Source organism: Mustela erminea, chromosome 6 (genome assembly GCF_009829155.1).
Source record: "Mustela erminea isolate mMusErm1 chromosome 6, mMusErm1.Pri, whole genome shotgun sequence".
Taxonomy (NCBI): Eukaryota; Metazoa; Chordata; class Mammalia; order Carnivora; family Mustelidae; genus Mustela; species Mustela erminea.
Genome location: NC_045619.1, coordinates 90,828,785 through 90,851,460, shown reverse-complemented (window position 1 = coordinate 90,851,460; position 22,676 = coordinate 90,828,785). Strand labels below are relative to the sequence as shown.

Below are 22,676 nucleotides of genomic sequence, written 5' to 3'. Positions count from 1 at the left end.
TGTGCTTCTTTAATTCTTGTAGTGATTATATCTACTCTGTTTACATCTTTGATGTAGTGTTGTTTTTTTTTTTTTTTAAATTTCAGCCTGACTAGTTTTTAGATCTCTGCAGCAAGGGTTTCTCTCATGTCTTGTATTCTTTTTTCAAGTCCTTCTAGTAGTCTTATGACTGTTGATCTAAATTCTTGTTCAGATATTTTCCTTGTATCTGCTTTGAGCAAGTCTCTGGCTGTGATCTCTTCCTGACCTTTCTTTAGGGGAGAATTCCTCCATTTTGTCATCTTGGCTAAGTTTCTATCTTTTGCATGTTATAAAATGTTGTTACCTCTAAGTAGTGCTAAATTAAAAAAAGGTCATACAAAAAAAAAAAAAAAAAGGTCATAGTGTCCAGGGCCTGGCACTTTGGGAAGTGTTTCTGGTGTATGCTGTGTGCACTCTGCTGCTGTGTTTAGGCTGTTCTCTCCCACTGGTCAATCCTCTGCAGAGTCCCTTCTTGCTTGCAGTGGGGAGTGTTTTGGCCATTTTCTAGGTATGCATTGATTTGTTTGTTGAAAAAGCCTAGGAAAAAAAGCAAAGAAAAAAAATTAAAAAAAAATAGTTTTATGTGTGGAGAAGGCTGATCCAAAAAGAAAACGAAGCAGAACAACACCAACAACAAAAAACAAAAACAACAATAGACACTCAAAAATACTATAGACTGATTCCAAAGAAATAGGAAAAAAGGGAAAACAGAAGAAGAAAAGAAAAAAGCATCCTGAACAAAAGTAAAATAGAACTAAATTAAAATGAAAAAGGAAATAAAAACCAAACAAAAAACTGTAAGCCTGATTCCAGAAGAAAAATAAAAAAAATAAATAAAATAAACAAGACAAAAGAAAAAAAAAAATACTGCCCAGTCCTATTTTCACCAGAAGTGAAGGGGATACATTGGGATAATGTGTTCAGTAGACTTGGTGAATGCAGCATCCTGCCTGTTTTGCTCCTCTGTGTGGGAGGGCGAGAGGACCACTGAGCTGGGTCTATCCAAAAGACACTAGGGGAGCTCCATTCCTTACCTCTACCTACTTCTGGAGGCAACTGGTGTTCTTTGGTTTATGGTCACATTATCAAATCTCTGCCTTTGTGTTTAGATTGCTTTCTCTTATTTCTGTCTCAAATATCTCTCTGCCTCTCTTTTAATAAGGATACTTGTAGTTACATTTAAAACCTATGTGGATAGGGGCGCCTGAGTGGCTCAGTGGGTGAAAGCTTCTGCCTTTGGCTCAGGTCATGATCCCAGGGTCCTGGGATCAAGCCCCACATCATGCTCTCTGCTCAGTGGGGAGCCTGATTCCTCCTCTCTCTCATCCTGCCTCTTTGCCTACTTGTGATCTCTGAGTGTCAAATAAATAAATAAAATCTTAAAACAAAACAAAACAAAAAAACTATGTGGATAAACCAGGATAACCTCTCCATTTTAAGATCTTTAAGTTGATCATATCTGCAATGACTTTTTTTTTAATTGGGTAATATTTGCAGGTTCCAGAGATTAGGTCTTCTTATTTTAGGAGGCCATTATCAGTCTACCACTTTCAGCTACATTATCATCACCATCTCTTCACCAGCAGATTATTATTCTCATTATTCTGGTTACTTACCTGTATGAGTTTGCTAAGAGGACATTGATTATTATGGTGACCAGGGTCATGGACAGAGATGTAAAGTTAAAATTCTTATGATCTTTTTTTTTAGAAGTCAATGTTTTAGAAATAATATATCCTGATTCATAGCATGAAAATTGTTTTATGTAATTCTCCAAGTTTGTTTCTTTAGATTTATATTCCATAGCATGTTAATTAAATTGACAAATTATACTGTACATTGACTACTACTAACTGCTATACACAGTACAAATATCTTCTCACCACGTTAAAACAACTCCATAATATAAGAATGCTCTTACCATCTTCTTTTAGTCAAGTAGGAAATAAATGCTGGAATGATCAACCAAATTGACTGTTACAATATAACTAAGTAGTTTGGAGCTGAGATTGTAAAATGAAGATTTTCAAATAGTCTACTCAGGGCTATCATATGGATTCATATTTTCTTGCAAACTAGTAGTTTTTTAGTAGCATTAATTATAGTTTTTCAAATTATAAGTAGATTATGTGAAATCAGACAAATGTATGACTATGAAAAACAAGGAAGTTGTTGTCACAACATAGAGGTAATTCCTTTCTAGGTGTATCTGTAGCTCAATGAATCACATACAAAACAAGGCCAAAACAAAAAAAAAAAAAAAAAGAAGAAAGAAAGAGAAACTCACCAAACCAAATGAATATATTACAGGATATAGTTTGTTTCTTCTTTTTTTTTTTTAATTTTTTTATTTTTTATAAACATATGTTTTTATCCCCAGGGGTACAGGTCTGTGAATCACCAGGTTTACACACTTCACAGCACTCACCAAAGCACATACCCTTCCCAATGTCCATAATCCCACCCCCTTCGCCCAAACTCCCTCCCCCCAGCAACCCTCAGTTTGTTTTGTGAGATTAAGAGTCACTTATGGTTTGTCTCCCTCCCAATCCCATCTTGTTTCATTTATTCTTCTCCTACCCACTTAAGCCCCCATGTTGCATCACCACTTCCTCATATCAGGGAGATCATATGACAGTTGTCTTTCTCTGCTTGACTTATTTCGCTAAGCATGATACGCTCTAGTTCCATCCATGTTGTCGCAAATGGCAAGATTTCATTTCTTTTGATGGCTGCATAGTATTCCATTGTGTATATAGACCACATCTTCTTGATCCATTCATCTGTTGATGGACATCTAGGTTCTTTCCATAGTTTGGCTATTGTGGACATTGCTGCTATAAACATTCGGGTGCACGTGCCCCTTTGGATCACTATGTTTGTATCTTTAGGGTAAATACCCAGTAGTGCAATTGCTGGGTCATAGGGCAGTTCTATTTTCAACATTTTGAGGAACCTCCATGCTGTTTTCCAGAGTGGCTGCACCAGCTTGCATTCCCACCAACAGTGTAGGAGGGTTCCCCTTTCTCCGCATCCTCGCCAGCATCTGTCATTTCCTGACTTGTTGATTTTAGCCATTCTGACTGGTGTGAGGTGATATCTCATTGTGGTTTTGATTTGTATTTCCCTGATGCCGAGTGATATGGAGCACTTTTTCATGTGTCTGTTGGCCATCTGGATGTCTTCTTTGCAGAAATGTCTGTTCATGTCCTCTGCCCATTTCTTGATTGGATTATTTGTTCTTTGGGTGTTGAGTTTGCTAAGTTCTTTATAGATTCTGGACACTAGTCCTTTATCTGATATGTCGTTTGCAAATATCTTCTCCCATTCTGTCAGTTGTCTTTTGATTTTGTTAACTGTTTCCTTTGCTGTGCAAAAGCTTTTGATCTTGATGAAATCCCAATAGTTCATTTTTGCCCTTGCTTCCCTTGTCTTTGGCGTTGTTCCTAGGAAGATGTTGCTGCGTCTGAGGTCGAAGAGGTTGCTGTCTGTGTTCTCCTCAAGGATTTGGATGGATTCTTTCCGCACATTGAGGTCCTTCATCCATTTTGAGTCTATTTTTGTGTGTGGTGTAAGGAAATGGTCCAATTTCATTTTTCTGCATGTGGCTGTCCAATTTTCCCAGCACCATTTATTGAAGAGGCTGTCTTTTTTCCATTGGACATTCTTTCCTGTTTTGTCGAAGATTAGTTGACTGTAGAGTTGAGGGTCTATTTCTGGGCTCTCTATTCTGTTCCATTGATCTATGTGTCTGTTTTTATGCCAGTACCATGCTGTCTTGATGATGACAGCTTTGTAATAGAGCTTGAAGTCCGGAATTGTGATGCCACCAACGTTGGCTTTCTTTTTCAATATCCCTTTGGCTATTCGAGGTCTTTTCTGGTTCCATATAAATTTTAGAATTATTTGTTCCATTTCTTTGAAAAAGATGGATGGTACTTTCATAGTAATTGCATTAAATGTGTAGATTGCTTTAGGTAGCATAGACATTTTCACAATATTTATTCTTCCAATCCAGGAGCATGGAACATTTTTCCATTTCTTTGTGTCTTCCTCAATTTCTTTCATGAGTATTTTATAGTTTTCTGAGTATAGATTCTGTGCCTCTTTGGTTAGGTTTATTCCTAGGTATCTTATGGTTTTGGGTGCAATTGTAAATGGGATTGACTCCTTAATTTCTCTTTCTTCTGTCTTGTTGTTGGTGTAGAGAAATGCAACTGATTTCTGTGCATTGATTTTATATCCTGACATTTTACTGAATTCCTGTACAAGTTCTAGCAGTTTTGGAGTGGAGTCTTTTGGGTTTTCCACATATAGTATCATATCATCTGTGAAGAGTGATAAGTTGACTTCTTCTTTGCCGATTTGGATGCCTTTAATTTCCTTTTGTTGTCTGATTGCTGAGGCTAGGACCTCTAGTACTATGTTGAATAGCAGTGGTGATAATGGACATCCCTGCCGTGTTCCTGACCTTAGCAGAAAAGCTTTCAGTTTTTCTCCATTGAGAATGATATTTGTGGTGGGTTTTTCATAGATGGCTTTGATGATATTGAGGTATGTGCCCTCTATCCCTACACTTTGAAGAGTTTTGATCAGGAAGGGATGCTGTACTTTGTCAAATGCTTTTTCAGCATCTATTGAGAGTATCATATGGTTCTTGTTCTTTCTTTTATTGATGTGTTGTATCACATTGACTGATTTGCGGATGTTGAACCAACCTTGCAGCCCTGGAATAAATCCCACTAGGTCGTGGTGAATCATCCTTTTAATGTACTGTTGAATCCTATTGGCTAGTATTTTGTTGAGTATTTTCGCATCTGTGTTCATCAAGGATATTGGTCTATAGCTCTCTTTTTTGATGGGATCCTTGTCTGGTTTTGGGATCAAGGTGATGCTGGCCTCATAAAATGAGTTTAGAAGTTTTCCTTCCATTTCTATTTTTTGGAACAGTTTCAGGAGAATAGGAATTAATTCTTCTTTAAATGTTTGGTAGAATTCCCCCCGGGAAGCCGTCTGGCCCTGGGCTTTTGTTTGTTTGGAGATTTTTCATGACTGTTTCAATCTCCTTACTGGTTATGGGTCTGTTCAGGCTATCTATTTCTTCCTGGTTCAGTTGTGGTAGTATATATGTCTCTAGGAATGCATCCATTTCTTCCAGATTGTCAAATTTATTGGCGTAGAGTTGCTCATAGTATGTTCTTATAATAGTTTGTATTTCTTTGGTGTTAGTTGTGATCTTTCCTCTTTCATTCATGATTTTATTTATTTGGGTCCTTTCTCTTTTCTTTTTGATAAGTCGGGCCAGGGGTTTATCAATTTTATTAATTCTTTCAAAGAACCAGCTCCCAGTTTCGTTGATTTGTTCTATTGTTTTTTTTTGGTTTCTATTTCATTGATTTCTGCTCTGATCTTTATGATTTCACTTCTCCTGCTGGGCTTAGGCTTTCTTTCTTGTTCTTTCACCAGCTCCTTTAGGTGTAGGGTTAGGTTGTGTACCTGAGACCTTTCTTGTTTCTTGAGAAAGGCTTGTACCGCTATATATTTTCCTCTCAGGACTGCCTTTGTTGTGTCCCACAGATTTTGAACCGTTGTATTTTCATTATCATTTGTTTCCATGATTTTTTTTCAATTCTTCTTTAATTTCCCGGTTGACCCATTCATTCTTTAGAAGGATGCTGTTTAGTCTCCATGTATTTGGGTTCTTTCCAAACTTCCTTTTATGGTTGAGTTCTAGCTTTAGAGCATTGTGGTCTGAAAAAATGCAGGGAATGATACCAATCTTTTGATACCGGTTGAGTCCTGATTTAGGACCGAGGCTGTGATCTATTCAGGAGAATGTTCCATGTGCACTAGAGAAGAATGTGTATTCTGTTGCTTTGGGATGAAATGTTCTGAATATATCTGTGATGTCCATCTGGACCAGTGTGTCGTTTAAGGCCTTTATTTCCTGCTGATCTTTTGCTTGGATGATCTGTCCATTTCAGTGAGGGGAGTGTTAAAGTCCCCTACTATTATTGTATTATTGTTGATGTGTTTTTTTGATTTTGTTATTAATTGGTTTATATCGTTGGCTGCTCCCACGTTGGGGGCATAGATATTTAAAATTGTTAAATCTTCTTGTTGGACAGACCCTTTGAGTATGATATAGTGTCCTTCCTCATCTCTTATAATAGTTTTTGGCTTAAAATCTAATTGATCTGATATAAGGATTGCCACTCCTGCTTTCTTCTGATGTCCATTAGCATGGTAAATTCTTTTCCACCCCCTCACTTTAAATCTGGAGGTGTCTTCGGGCTTAAAATGAGTTTCTTGGAGGCAACATATAGATGGGTTTTGTTTTTTTATCCATTCTGATACCCTGTGTCTTTTGACAGGGGCATTTCGCCCATTAACATTCAGGGTAACTATTGAGAGATATGAATTTAGTGCCATTGTATTGCCTGGAAGGTGACTGTTACTGTATATGGTCTCTGTTTCTTTCTGATCTACCACTTGTAGGCTTTCTCTTTGCTTAGAGGACCCCTTTCAATATTTCCTGTAGAGCTGGTTTGGTGTTTGCAAATTCTTTCAGTTTTTGTTTGTCCTCGAAGCTTTTAATCTCTCTTTCTATTTTCAATGATAGCCTAGCTGGATATAGTATTCTTGGCTGCATGTTTTTCTCATTTAGTGCTCTGAAAATATCATGCCAGCTCTTTCTGGCCTGCCAGGTCTCTGTGGATAAGTCAGCTGCCAATCTAATATTTTTACCATTGTATGTTACAGACTTCTTTTCCCAGGCTGCTTTCAGGATTTTCTCTTTGTCACTGAGACTTGTAAATTTTACTATTAGGTGACGGGGTGTGGGCCTATTCTTATTGATTTTGAGGGGCGTTCTCTGAACCTCCTGAATTTTGATGCTTGTTCCCTTTGCCATATTGGGGAAATTCTCCCCAATAATTCTCTCCAGTATACTTTCTGCTCCCCTCTCTCTTTCTTCTTCTTCTGGAATCACAATTATTCTAATGTTGTTTCGTCTTATGGTGTCACTTATCTCTTGAATTCTCCCCTCGTGGTCCAGTAGCTGTTTGTCCCTCTTTTGCTCAGCTTCTTTATTCTCTGTCATTTGGTCTTCTATATCACTATTTCTTTCTTCTGCCTCATTTATCCTAGCAGTGAGAGCCTCCATTTTTTATTGCACCTCATTAATAGATTTTTTGATTTCATCTTGGTTAGATTTTAGTTCTTTTATTTCTCCAGAAAGGGCTTTTATATCTCTCGAGAGGGTTTCTCTAATATCTTCCATGCCTTTTTCGAGCCCAGCTAGAACCTTGAGAATTGTCATTCTGAACTCTAGATCTGACATATTACCAATGTCTGTATTGATTAGTTCCCTAGCTTTCTGTACTGCCTCTTGTTCTTTTTTTTGCGTTGAATTTTTCCATCTTGTCATTTTGTCCAGATAAGAGTATATAAAGGAGCAATTAAAATACTAAAAGGATGGCAACAACCCCAGGAAAATATGCTCTAACCAAATTAGAAGAGATCCCAAATCGTGAGGGGGGAGAAAGGGGATAAAAGGAGGTTCAAAAAGGAAGAAAGAAAAAAAGAAAAAAAAAGAAAAGAAAAGAATTTTAAAAAAAGAAACCAAATAAGAATAATATAAAAAAGAAAATATATATATATTTGATAAACTTGTTAAAAAACGTTAAAAAAGAAAAATGTAAAAGTTAAAAAAAAATTTAACCAGAAGGCGAGAAAAAAAAACAAAAAATGAAAAAGAAAAAAATTAAATTAACTGCAAGACTAAAAAAATTACAGGGAAAAAGCCATGAGTTCCGTGCTTTGCTTTCTCCTCCTCTGGAATTCTGCTGCTCTCCTTGGTATTGAAACCGCACTCCTTGGTAGGTGAACTTGGTCTCGGCTGGATTTCTTGTTGATCTTCTGGGGGAGGGGCCTGGTGTCGTGATTCTCAAGTGTCTTTGCCCAGGCGGAATTGCACCGCCCTTATCAGGGGCCGGGGTGAGTAATCCGCTCGGGTTTGCTTTCAGGAGCTTTTGTTCCCTGAGCGCTTTCCGTAGAGTTCCGGAGGACGGGAATACAAATGGCGGCCTCCTGGTCTCCGGCCCGGAGTAACCAAGAGCCCCGGGCCCCACTCCTCAGTGCGCCCTCAGAGAACAGCGCCCAGTTACTCCCGTCTGCCTGACCTCCAGCCGCGCTCCGAGCTCACCGAGCCTGCGACCAGTTCAAGGAAACACCGAGCTGTGAGCTTACTGTCGGCTCTGTCTCTGTAGCCGGCTTTCCCGTTCCAATACCCGCAAGCTCTGCGACACTCAGACACCCCGATCCTTCTGTGACCCTGCGGGACCTGAGGCCACGCTGACCCCGTGTGGGCTTCGCCCTGGTTTAGTCTCTGGAGCAATGTCCCTCAGCGGAACAGACTTTTAAAAGTCCTGATTTTGTGCGCCGTTGCTCCGCCGCTTGCCGGGAGCCGGCCCCTCCCCCCGGGGTCTATCTTCCCGTCGCTTTGGATTCACTTCTCCTCTGGTCCTACCTTTCAGAAAATGGTTGTTTTTCTGTTTCCAGAATTGCTGTTCTTCTTCTCTTCGATCTGCCGATGGATTTCCAGGTGTTTGCAATCTTTAGATAAGCTATCTAGCTGATCTCCGGCTAGCTGAAGTAGTCTCAACCTGCTACTTCTCCACCATCTTTACTCCTCAATCAGAGTGTTTCCTTTTAATAAAAAAAAAAATCAGTATTAGAGTTATCTGCAAAATTTGAATATGCATATTGTGTTCAAAATTATTAGAGAATGGTTATTTATTTATTTACTTATTTTTAAAGATTTTATTTATTTATTTGACAGATAGAGATCACAAGTATGTAGAGAGGTAGGCAGAGAGAGAGAGGAGGAAGCAAGTTCTCTGCTGAACAGAGAACCTGATATGGGGCTCGATCCCAGGACCCTAAGATCATGACCTGAGCCAAAGGCAGAGCCGCTTAACCCACTGAGCCACCCAGGTGTTCTGAGAATGGTTAATTAAAACCTGATACCTGGTACACTGATTAATGTAGAAAAAAAAGGAGTATGTTGAAGTTAAATATGAATCTGTTCCAGTCAAGTATGTTATTTACTTGGAGTTTATAAGCTTGTCAATAAAATGAGTAGGTCCTTGAGGGAATTTTCAGAAGACAAGCACCTGGAATCTGTCTCCCCACCTAGACAATATTTCCACTGGTAATATCTCTCTGATATAATCAGTTTAGAGCTCTAATGTCTAGTGAAGTCCTGCAACTTCCAGAGGAAGGCTGGGATGATAACTTACTGTTAATTTTGGTAATTTTAGATCTTAGCACAGTAGCAGTGACCCATTCCATGGCTCCAGCTGAGGAACTGAATATTTAATTTTTAATTTAATGTTTATTACTTTAAGTGTGTATATCCACTGTGGCCTGTGGCTATCCTATTGGTCAGCACACATCTAAGTAATCTTACTAGTAGTCTAATAAAAAGAAGTCAAGTCACATCCAAATATATTTGGTAGATTATTGAGATAGAATTAACTACAAAAAAAGGTCACCTTTTGGGGAGTTTATAGTTTGATGAACTCTGACAAATATGTATAATCAGGCAACCACCATTACAATCAAAATATAAAATATTTCCATTATCCTACACAGTTTTCTCATGACACTTTTGTAGTCAATCACTTTTCACTGCCCCTAAAACCATTGATCAGATTTCTAACCTTATAGTTCAGTGTTTTTCAGAATTATAGAAATAGAATCACAGAATATGTAGACCTTGTATATGGCTTCTTTCACTTAGTGTAGTATTTCGAAGACTCAATCATGTTTTTTTTATCTGACTAATTTATTGCATTTGTATGTACATGCCATAATTTTTTAAACTACTTACCAGATGGTGGAAATTGGATCTTCTCCAGGTTTGGGCATTATCATAAAGTGTATTTAATAGCTAAAAATCAGTTCACTTGAAGGTTCAAAATAATTTCATCAAGCATCCAATTGAAACCTCAACCTATTAATATGACAAAATGTTATGCTTGTTACTTGTAAATAAATATACTACCAGGTGCCAGAGTGTAAAATGGTTTACAATAAAGCCTAAAATTACTTGTGTTGCTAATTGGAAGCAAGGCCGTGTCTGGGGCTTGTACAAACCAGCTTGGGATTTTTCCGTGTTGCCCCAGGACGGTGATGATGATCGGTGTAGTAGGACAGTGTAGTAGGACGGTGAACTGCTGATGATCCTGTTAAATATTTCATCCATTATTCTAAATTATTAATGATACTCCCCTGGGATACTTTCACTTCAGCTTTTGTTTAAGGTAGATTATAATGGTGTTTTTTATTGACAGAAATTAGTATTTTTGGAACTTTGATCCTCTGGGTGATTTTTTTTTTTCCTCTTTATTTTATTTCAGTAGAACCCTTGAGTCTGTAGTAAATAGAAAATGATAAAGCTGCAGCATTTAATAAGGGGAAAGAAGGAAAGAAAGCAATATGGAGTCTCAGAATAGTTGTTCAAATTTCATCAGATGATGCCCCAAGTTTTTTTAGTTGTCTCACTTTATTTTACTTTAATGTATAACTACTGATTTGAGGCTTTGAATGATAGCAATTATAACAACCATCTTTCACAAAATGCAGGTTATCTGGAAAAGAAGATGGATATCCATTAAAATTATTAATACTTGAGTTCTGAACTTCAAAGTGAGTATAAATTTGAAGGATGTGGAAATTCTTTACGAAGGACCATATGTACATGGTCCCTCCCACAAAAATCGGTGATAGGAAATATCCAGCTTATAAAATAAAATATGATGATAAGGGAGTAAAATCATGATTAATTATGTTAACATACATCTCTGGCATGTACATATAAGGGGACATTAGATACAGTAGATCCCAGAAGGTAAGGGGACTATAATTTTAACTTGACTTCAAACTCAGAAATTAAGTTAAATGCACAAGTCCCATTCAGGGAATTGAATTTGACTACTACATTTTTAAGGTTTACAGTTTTTTTTAAATGGTTATATATTAACAGATGTTGTAATCTATTTTATTCACATATAATTACATCTAACTTTCATTTTCTCTGATTCTCTTCATGAATTATTATCCTGAGTAAAATAATGTGGAAAAAATGCTGAGCATCTCTTTTCTAAAATCTGAAATACCATAGTTCTAGAACAGTCTGTTAGGATCCACTTGGTAATAGAAACTGTATGCTAACTCCTGGACTATAGCTTTTTAAATAAGAATAGAGCAAGATGGGAGTTATAACAAGGATATAAACATATATTTTTATATAAAACTTTGTGGCCACACACAAGTTGAAGATTGCAAGGCATCAATTGCCATTAAAAATATTAAAGTTATTCCTTAAAACCTGTTTCAGAAAAACACATTGAGCATGGAACAGTTTTATCTTTCCCCAAATAAGAAAAACTAATATATATATGCAGCAATATTAAGACAAATGCAAAAGAATAAAAATAACAGAGTGCTTTAGCAAACCATTTCCTTTATAAGTCTGCAGGTAATGCATATAATGAAACAGACTAACATGTTTCACATAAAAGAGAATAGTATGTCATGGAAATAAGTAGAATTCTTATACTTAAAAAGAACAGGTTAGTATAATGTTAGGGAGGGAAAATGTTACCCTAATATTCAAGATTCTTTTGGCTGGTTTAAGAATTAAAGTGACATGAGACAGATTAATAGGAGAAAATGAGATTAATTGCAAATATATGGGTGGCTCCATGAGAATATGGGAATAATAGGCAGTCAGACAATTGAGTCTTATATGCCATTCTGGTCAAAGAAGTATGTGGAGGTCTGGGACTTCAAAGGGAAGACAATTCAAAGGAAAACAAAAAAGAGTCAGTGTTTGAGGAACAAATGTTTACTGGGCCACAAGGAAACAATGGGATATACAGAAGAATTTTAACAGACTTTGCTAAGTTCCTCCCTCTCTATCACACCTACTTCATTTTACATTGTAGCTGTTTATGGTGATGGTTCCCTTTTGGAGCAGAGAGCATTATCTAAATTTGGAGCATTATCTAAATTCTTTTAGACATTTGAGGAGGAGGTAAAAGGTTGTAAAAGGGAAAAAAAAGGAGGTAAAAGGAAAAACATTCTGAGTCTTCCTTTTCTCAAAAATGATCAGGTTAAATTAATGATCATGCCAAAGAGACACATTCTGGGGTGGCAGATTTCACTTTCCTACAATAATTTCTATTAGTATTCAAAAATTCTGCAAAGAATATGGGGAAAGTAATATAAAAAGCAGTGACCCAAATTATGTAGACACATGTAGGAACCTCAAAAAGGTTAGTTTAAAAAAATACAGAATATTTTTCATTAAAATATGTTGTTTGTTTTTGTCATGTTTTGCTTTGTTGTATTTGTTATATATATTGAAAACTGTCCATTTGAATATAGCAAAGCCAGTGAAGAAAATTCGTAATAATAATTGTGTACTCTAGGTGCAGAAAAAATTTCACTTTACCAAATTAATGGAAATCAGTCCTGCTTAGTCATTGACTATCACAGGATTTGTAATATAAATGTAAATCCTGAGTTTGCAAATCCCCCTGGTACACATTATAAAACACAGAACAGCATAGTGTATTTGCACAGGTGGAATAAAAAAGATAGAAAAATTCATTTAAAATAACTCATATCCTCTTGTTTAAATCATTCATGCAGAGTTGAGCCCATTAAGGAAGAATGGGTAAAAAATGTATATTAGCCAAAGAAAATATTCAATTTCCAGAGGAAAAATTGTGAGAAATATTATAATAAAGAGAACTAATGGATGAAAAAGAATTTAGCATTGTCATAGCATGTAATTACGTGTCATCACAAATTTCAGACTGGAGAAATCCTTTCCAAATAGATAAATTTGAGAATATATACCTTTTCTTGCATTAGGAAAATATATAAATATTTAGGTTAATATATATGTTTAGTTAAGATGTGTAATTAGTATTTATATATTTATTTAGTTTGTATATATTTAGGTTAATTTCTATATAATTAAATTAATTTATATACATTTATATGTATTTATTTATACATATGTATACATATACATACATATACATATTTATACATACATTATACATATTTATATGTATTTAGGTTTATATATATTTATAAATAGGTTCATGTGTGTATATATATGAAAATTTATATTACACTACAATATATTATATTCATATGTATGTTTAATTTTTTGTCTTTTTTTCTTAGGTATATTTGTTAAGGTTCATATTAAGAGAAATGAAAAACCAATCAATGGAAATAGAGTTCATTCTCCTGGGACTGACAGATGACCCACAATTGCAAATTCTGATTTTCATGTTTCTCTTTCTTAATTACACATTAAGCCTGATGGGGAACTTAATCATTATCCTTCTCACCCTGCTAGATCCTCGCCTCAAGACACCAATGTATTCCTTTCTCCATAATTTCTCATTTTTAGAAATTATATTCACAACAGTATGTATTCCCAGATACTTGATAACCATTGTAACTAGAGAAAAAACCATCTCATATAATAATTGTGCAGCTCAATTGTTTTTTATTCTTTTACTGGGAGTTACAGAGTTTTACCTTCTGGCTGCTATGTCCTATGATCGCTATGTTGTAAACCCTTGCATTAACCAATCATTATGAACAGCAGAGTGTGCTATTGGCTTGTACTTTCCTCTTGGCTAACCAGATTCCTAATCATCTTTCCCCCAATGCTTATGGGGCTCAAACTCAATTTCTGTGCTTCCAGAATAATTGATCACTTTATGTGTGAAACTTCTCCTATCCTGCAGATATCCTGCACAGATACACGTGTCCTAGAATTGATGTCTTTTATCATTGCTGTGGTGACACTTGTGGTCACATTGGCGTTAGTGATTCTCTCCTACACTTGCATCATAAAAACCATTATGAAATTCCCTTCGGCACAGCAAAGGACCAAAGCTTTTTCCACTTGTACTTCCCATATGATTGTTGTCTCCATGACTTATGGGAGCTGCATCTTTGTGTATATTAAACCATCTGCCAAAGAAAGGGTGACTGTATCCAAAGGTGTAGCTTTGCTGTATACCTCAGTTGCCCCTTTAATAAACCCCTTCATTTATACCCTAAGGAACCAGCAGGTAAAAGAAATATTCTGGGATATGTTACAAAAGATGTGTTTTTCAAAAAAGCAATTGTAATGAATGTCACAAATCACAGCCTTGCTATAAAAACAACAACAAAAAATTCATTCATTTTTTTTAAGATTTTGTTTATTTATTTGAGACAGAGATAGCATAAGCAGAGTGGAGGCTGAAGGGAGAGGGAGAAGCGGGCTTCCAGGGAGCCTGATGAAGGGCTTGATCCCAGGACCCGGGATCATGACCTGAGGCAAAAGCAGATGCTCAACTGACTGAACTCCTAGGCACCCTCATTCATTTCTTCTGATTGTGTTTTTCTGCCTCATTACTTATCTGCTATGGACATTCTCTTGGAGAATCTTGCAGCTAAGTTCCACCGTTACATTTTATTATTCCTAATGAAAACACCTCTCAAATCTGTACCACAAGCTTTAAATAACATTTCTTTATTGTATATTAGCTTCTAGAAACCATGACTTTAAAAAAATATGCCTTTTAAAGTACAATTTGCTATACATAATTTGTTAATTAAACATCTATTATGTATCCCCCTTATTTCAGACATTGCAAAGTGCTCCATCCTTATATTTAAGAAGTTTGTCTTACTTAAAGGAGACAAACACATAACTCTAATATTAGTACATAGTGTATAATTAGTGTTGTAATAAAAGGATATTGAAATATTATGGGGCATTCTGTATAGTTTCTAAGTTATTCTGGAGTTCTGGGAGGCATTTAGGAGAAAGCAATAGTGAGACTAAAAATATACATAAGGAAAGAAGACTTCAGTCTAAATATATGCAAATAACACAGAGGTATTAAATAACCACATGCATTTGAGGAATTAGTATATCTAATGTTTAAAACAAGATTTTTGAGATATTCAGTTCGGTTTCAGTAAAGTTTCCTCACAACTACAATGTCGAATACTTCACAGAATACATAAAATTTTTGTGTCTCAGAATTTCCATATATAAAGTAGGATAATGTTTTAAAAGATTTTATTTCATTGATTTTAGAGAGAATGTGTGTGTACAAAAGCAGGGGGAAAGGCAGAGAGAAAGGGAAGTAGACTCCCCGCTGAGCCCAGAGCTGATGTGTACCCTGAGATCATGATCTGAGACAAAACCGAGATGGATGCTTAACTGACAAAGCCACCCAGGTGCCTGTTTAGCACCCAGTAAAAGATATTGTTTATTTTGAACAATTCAAGAATGTGGTTCAACTAGTACTTAATATGGTATTATACAGGTAGAGGTAACAAGTGTTTTGGACTTACACCTGGTATTTAAGTACTGTTGAAATGTTTTGTGAAGAATCACCTTGGTAGCGTTTTAAACGTAATTTACAGTTAAAAGTCCTGCCCTTTCATTCCTATGTCTGGAATACAACCAGTATATTCTATGTTACCCGTCTATTTTCTAAAATTGTTGTGAAATAAATTCAGTGTTTTTCATAGCAATGTAGTGTCAAATTATTGCCTTATGTAAGGTTTGTTTGCCAAAATCTTTCTCTCAATTCCAGCTTGTTTTCTACTTGGAAAAATTATGTTAATTCTGACCTGAAGAAAAAATTCACAGACTCTATTCCTTTGGCAACCATAGTGTACATCTCCATATTCAAAGATTCAGCAAACTTCCATCTAGGAAAGATACATTTCCTTTGTGTAGGTATTCCATCCTTACTTTTGGTTTAGGGAAGTGATAGAAGCATAACTTTCATCTATCTCACTCCTTTTCTTCAGGGTAATTAGGTTAATACTTTCATCTGTTTATAAACCCTATATAATCTTTCATCTGTTTATAAACCCTATATAAATGCATCTGACCGCAATTGTTGGTTATTTTTTTTTTTTTTTTTTAGAATCTGACCTACAAAAAAAATTTTGTATTTGGCCTTTTTATAGCAATTAATGAGCAACAGGGAATTCTCATTTGATGTACAAATTTGCAAGCTATTTCTGAAATTTATTACTGAAAGTATGATTACTTTTACTTTCATTCAATAATTCTGAGAATCTTCTGAGACTATTAAAATATTTTTTTCTAATGCTCTACTGTTATAATTCTATATTCCATTTCTTATGAAAGCTTCATAATTAGGAATTTCAATCCCTCTGAAAACAAGATTATTGTTTAGATCGTTAAAAGAGTAAACTTATTTGAACCTTCTTACTTACCAAAAAAGGTCTCATTATTCAAATAGTTTAAGTATAACTACAGAGATCTTTAAAGAAGCTGCTCAGAGTCCGTGAAGTACTAGTCCAAAGATAAACATTGGCTTAAGGAACCAGAAGAAAAATTTGTCTGCATCCATGCCAGTGTAAAACGACTGTGCTGTACAACTGTTGTAAGAAATGGCCTTATTGATGTATTCAGACTGGGTCTGAGGACAGGAGAGGGTGGTCCCACAGGACCAGCCAAGAGGGTCCTTGACTTCCCACAGGATAGTCAAACGTGAGCCAGAGAAAGCAGAAACAGAGGTTATTGATTAATGTAAGTGACAGAATAGTAGAGTGTCTGGGAGACTTGGAAAGGAAAGGAGAATGAGTCTTTTTGTTGTTTTTTGGGGCTAGAGGTTTATAGTAGAAAATGGTCTAGGGTGCGCATTTCTCCAGGAATCCAGGGAAAAGTGAGTATTAGGTGAACAACAGGGATTATTCTGTATATTACAAAAGATAAGGGTGTTGATGCTGGTGTCAGCAAAATTTGTTTGAAGCCAATGTTCTGGAACATGTCTGGAATCTGGCTCTTTTTGGATGTTACCAGGTGTTTGGGGGCTAGAACAAAACTCAGAGAATGTTGAATTTTCTTCTCCTTTGAGGTGGGAATGTAGCTTCTTTGGCTTGTTCAGAGGCTATGTATGGAACATGAGTAAATGGGGCTTAGCATAAAACAGCAGAGATGGAGTCTTTCTGAAATGGAGTCCCTTTAGCTTTCATACTTCCTTAACATCTGTTGCCATACTGACGAGAAATTTGGGGATGCAGATAGTTGTGAATGAGATTTCTAAAAATGAGAAATTTTGGAGAAAAAATATATGGATGTTTTTGATCAGAGTTCATCAGGGGAGGGTGATTATGGTTGGATTCCCAGTGACACTCAGCAAGTAGATAAAGACAAAAATAAAGAGGAGAAAAATGACCACCTGTAATTCCAGATCATTGGTCAGTCCAAGAAGAATAAAAGGTGTCACTGCTGTGTGGTTTCTCACAGCTGATTTCTATGAAGAAGGGGGATAAATGGGAGGAGAAGAGGGGAAAAAATGAGAATTAAAGAGGAAAGTTTACAGAGATACCTACTCTCTTAATATCCTCATAAACACATTGCTGTGGACACCCAACCTCCTTTAATATTCTGTTAGTCAGCAGTAACATCCTTAAAACTTCACTCATACAATTTGCATTCAAAAATTCACTAACTCTATCAAACTCTCTGAATTTTTTTCTTTTATTTATTTTTATTTATTTTTTTAAAGATTTTATTTATTTATTTGACAGAGAGAGATCACAAGCAGGCAGAGAGGCAGGCAGAGAGAGAGGAGGAAGCAGGCTCCCCGCTGAGCAGAGAGCCCAATGCGGGCCTTGATCCCAGGACCCTGAGATCATGACCTGAGCCGAAGGCAGCGGCTTAACTCACTGAGCCACCCAGGCGCCCTGAATTTTTTTCTTTTAATCCAAGCTTCACAAAAGGTTAACACATTGCATTAATAGAGCTATATAAAAATAAAAACAAAGAAAGAAACTAAAGAAGCCTATATTTGGGGTGCCTGGTGGCTCAGATGGTTAAATAGCTGCCTTAGGCTTAAGTCATGATCCCAGGGTCCTGGGATTGAGTCCCATATTTGACTCCCTGCTCAGAGGGGAGCCTGCTTCTCTCTCTCCCTTGACTTCTCCCCTTGCTTGTGTTCTCTTCTTCTCTCTGTTAAATGAATGAATGAACGAATAAATAAAATCTTATAAAGTCTATATTTCTCTATTACTATTTATGATGGCCTTTGCTATTCTGTAAGTCAGATTTTAGTGGACTCTGCCTTTTAACATAACACAAACTTGACCTAAACATCTCTAGCCCACATACAGTGCCAAACTTTTCCATAATGACTACACAATTTTACATTCCCACTAACAATATAAAAGCATTCTAATTACTACACATCTACATTTAAAAAATTAGAGTCATCCTAATGGGTTTGAAGTGTTTTATCTTGGTATTGATTTGCATTTCCATAATGACTAATAATATTGAGCATCATTGTATGTGCTTGTTGGACATTTCAAGAAATTTGTGTTCAAATCCTTGCACATTTTTAAAAAAATATTTATTTATTTGACACACAGAGAGCAGAAGTAGGCAAAGAGGCAGGCAGAGAGAGATGGGGAAACAGGCTCCCTGCTGAGCAGAGAGCCTGATGTGTGGCTCAGTCCCAGGATCCTGAGACCATGACCTGAGCCGAAGGCAGAGGCTCAACCCACTGAGCCACCCAGGTACCCCTTCTTGCACATTTTTAAAAGACTCATTAATTTATTTGAGAGAGAGCATGTGTGCACTTGCACACACATATGTGTGAGTTGAGAAAGGATCAAAGGGAAGGAATCTTCAAGCAAATTTCCCCACTGAGTGTGGAGCCTGACATAGGGCTGATCTCAGGACCCATTAGAGCATGACCTGAGCTGAAACCAAGAGTTGGACACTTCAACTACTGAGCCATCCAGAAATCCCCAAATCCTTGCACATTTTTAATTGGGTTATTTCTTTATGATGTTGCTGATTTGTAATAAATTTTTCATATATTCTGGATACTAGAGCTTTTTAAGATACACAATTTGAAAATATTTTCTCTCTTTCTGTAGATTTTATTTTCACTTCTTGACAATGTCCTTAGAAGAACAAAAGGATTAAATTTTGATGCAGTCCAAAATAATCCTTTGTTGCTCATACCATATCTAAAAATCCATTGCCAAATCCAAATCCAACGTCATATATCCAACCTTTTTAAATGACCTGGATTGTCTGCTTTTACATCTAAGTACATAGATATACTCTATTTGAGGTGATTTTTGTATAGTCTAATTTTATTCCTTTCCATGTGATTATCTAGTTATGTCAGCACTGTTTGTTGAAAAGGCTCTTCTTTCTACACTGACTGATCTTGGTACCCTAGGGGAAAATTGGTGATAGATGTATAAGCTTATTTCTGGACTCTTCATTTTATTCCATGTTTCTATCTATCTGTCTTTTTGCCAATATCACAATTCTTTTGAGTACTGTGGATTTGTAGTGTGCTTTGATACTGAGATATTTGAGTCTTCTCACTTTTTTCTTCTTTCTAGGATGGGTTTGGATATTCAGGTGTCCTTGCAGTTCTATTTGAATCTGAGAATCAACTGTTCCATTGTTTTTGTGGTTGTTTTCCATTTTGAAAAAAACAAGTAATACTATTAAGATTTGATGGAGATTGAACTAAATCTATAAATTGTTTTGGTGGCATCTTAATAGTATTCTAAGAAACTATGAACATGGAATGCTTGATGCTATCTGTTTTAGAAGGTAATTAATTATTAAGTGAATTTTTAATAGATATAAACCTTTTTTGGATTATTATTATGTGAGTTTTGGCAAATCGTTTCCTCAAAGAATGGTCACTTTCATTTAGGTTACCAAATATTAGAATTGTTCACAGGGTTCCCTTATTTTTATCCTTTTAATTTCCATATCCTACAGTGAAAACAGGTAACTGATTATAGATTTTTCTTGTTTTCTAGTAGATACATTTGATGCTATAAATTTCCCTCTAAGCATTGCTTTCACTGCATTCCACAAATTTTAATAAATGTTGTTTCATTTTCACTTATTAAAAAATGTTTAAATTTCTTCCGATTTAGTTTTCCCTCCCTTTTCTTAATGGTCTTCCATGCTATTCCACAGCTAATGAATCATTGAACACTATGTCAAAAACTAATGATGTAGTAAAGCTTGAAATCAGGTAGCGTGATGCCTCCAGTTTTATTTTTGCTTTTCAGTGTTCCCTTAGCGATTCGGGGTCTCTTCTGATTCCATACAAATTCTTGGATTATTTGCTCCAGCTCTTTGAAAAATACCGGTGGAATTTTGATTGGAATGGCATTTAAAGCTGTGACCACCAAGATAGCATGGTACTGGCATAAAAACAGATACATAGACCAGTGGAACAGAGTAGAGAGCCCAGAGATGGACCCTCAACTCTATGGGCAAATAATCTTCAACAAAACAAGAAAAAATATACAGTGGAAAAAAGATAGTCTCTTCAATAAATCATGCTGGGAAAACTGGACAGCTATATGGAGAAGAATGAAACTCGACCATTCTCTTACACCGTACACAAAGATAAACTCAAAATGGATAAAAGACCTCAACATGAGACAGGAATCCATCAGAATCCTAGAGGAGAACATAGGCAGTAATCTCTTCGATATCAGCCACAGCAACTTCTTTCAAGATATGTCTCCAAAGGCAAAGAAAACAAAATCGAAAATAAACTTTTGGGACTTCATCAAAATCAAAAGCTTCTGCACAGCAAAGGAAACAGTCAAAAAATCAAAGAGGCAACCCATGGAATGGGAGAAGATATTTGCAAATGACAGTACAAAAGGTTGATATCCAGGATCTATAAAGAACTCCTCAAACTCAACACACACAAAACAAACAATCATATCAAAAAATGGGCAGAAGGTATGAACAGACACGTCTCTCATGAAGACATACAAATGGCTATCAGACACATGAAAAAATGTTCATCATCACTAGCCCTCAGGGAGATTCAAATTAAAACCACATTGAGATATCACCTTACACCAGTTAGAATGGCCACAATTAGCAAGACAGGAAACAACATGTGTTGGAGGGGATATGGAGAAAGGGGAACCCTCTTGCACTGTTGGTGGGAATGCAAGTTGGTGCAGCCTCTTTGGAGAACAGTGTGGAGATTCCTCAAGAAATTAAAAATAGAACTTCCCTATGACCCTGCAATTGCACTACTGGGTATTTACCACAAAGATACAGATGCAGTGAAAAGAAGGGCTATCTGTACCCCAGTGTTTATAGCAGCAATGGCCAGGGTCGCCAAACTGTGGAAAGAAACAAGATGCCCTTCAATGGATGAATGGATAAGGAAGATGTGGTCCATATACACTATGGAGTATTATGCCTCCATCAGAAAGGATGAATACCCAACTTTTGTAGCAACATGGACGGGAGTGGAAAAGATGATGCCAAGTGAAATAAGTCAAGCAGAGAGAGTCAATTATCATATGATTTCACTTACTTGTGGAGCATAACAAATAGCATGGAGGACATGGGGAGTTAGAGAGGAGAAGGGAGTTGGGGGAAATTGGAAGGGGAGGTGAACCATGAGGACTATGGACTCTGAAAAACAATCTGAGGTTTTTGAAGGAGCGGTTGTGGGGAGGTTGGGGTACCAGGTTGTGGGTATTATAGAGGGCACAGATTGCATGGAGCACTGGGTGTGGTGCAAAAATAATGAATACTGTTATGCTAAAAATAAATAAAAATAAATTAAAAAATAATAAAATAAATTTAAAAATCCTAATAAAAATTTTAAAAAATTAAGAAAAAAAAATAATGATGTACTATATGTTGGCTAATTGAACATAATTAAAAAAAACTAAATAAATAAATAATAAATAAAGACGTTTTAAATGCTTCTTGAGATTTCTTTTTTGATCCATGTGTTTTTAGAAGTGTTATTTAATCTACACATAATTTAAATTTTCTCATTCATCCTTTTCACTGATTTTATTTTAATACCGTGTGGTTTGAGACCCAATACAGTATCAATTCTAGTCCTCAAAATTTTTAAAGTGTGTTTTATGGCCCAGAATGTGATATGTCTTGGTGTGCTTGGGAAGAAAAGGTATATAGCTGTTGTTGGTTGAAATAGTCTACAGATGTCAATTATATACAGTTGATTCTTGATGTTGTGTTCAACTATTTCCTTACAATTATATGGCTTCTACTTCTGCCCATTTTGGATAGAGTTGCTGAAATTTCTAATATGATAAGGATTCATCTATTTCTCTTTTCAATGCTATTATTTTTTTCTCATACTATTAGATACATTTGTGTATGCATGTTAAGGGTTATATCAATACATTTTCTAATGTTAAATGGACAGTGCATTTTACAAATAAATTCCATTTCATCATAGTATACTACCATTGTTATATGCTATTGGATTGAATTTTTATATATTATTCTTAGAATTTCTTTATCTGTACTCATAAGTAATTTTCTGAATTTATTTTTTTCTTTTAATGCCTTGCCTGTGTTTTTGTGTCATGATAATGAGGGCTTAGGGTGAATTGAGTATTCTGCCCTCCACTTTTTTGGAGAATGTGTGTATAGTTGGTATTTTTAGAATTTTTTAGTATAATTCATAAGTGAAGCCATCTAAACCTAGATGTGTGTGTGTGTGTGTGTGTGT

At 36.0% G+C, this 22,676-nt stretch overlaps 1 protein-coding gene across 1 annotated transcript; it reads left to right on the top strand.

Annotated features, from left to right (window-relative positions):
* The first annotated feature begins 13,320 nt into the window (after positions 1-13,320).
* LOC116593576 (olfactory receptor 6C6-like) lies at positions 13,321-15,182 on the top strand. The gene is given in 3 exon segments (XM_032347867.1): positions 13,321-13,681; positions 13,684-14,230; positions 15,158-15,182. Coding segments are annotated over 3 exon segments (933 nt in total).
* Positions 15,183-22,676: the final 7,494 nt, after the last annotated feature.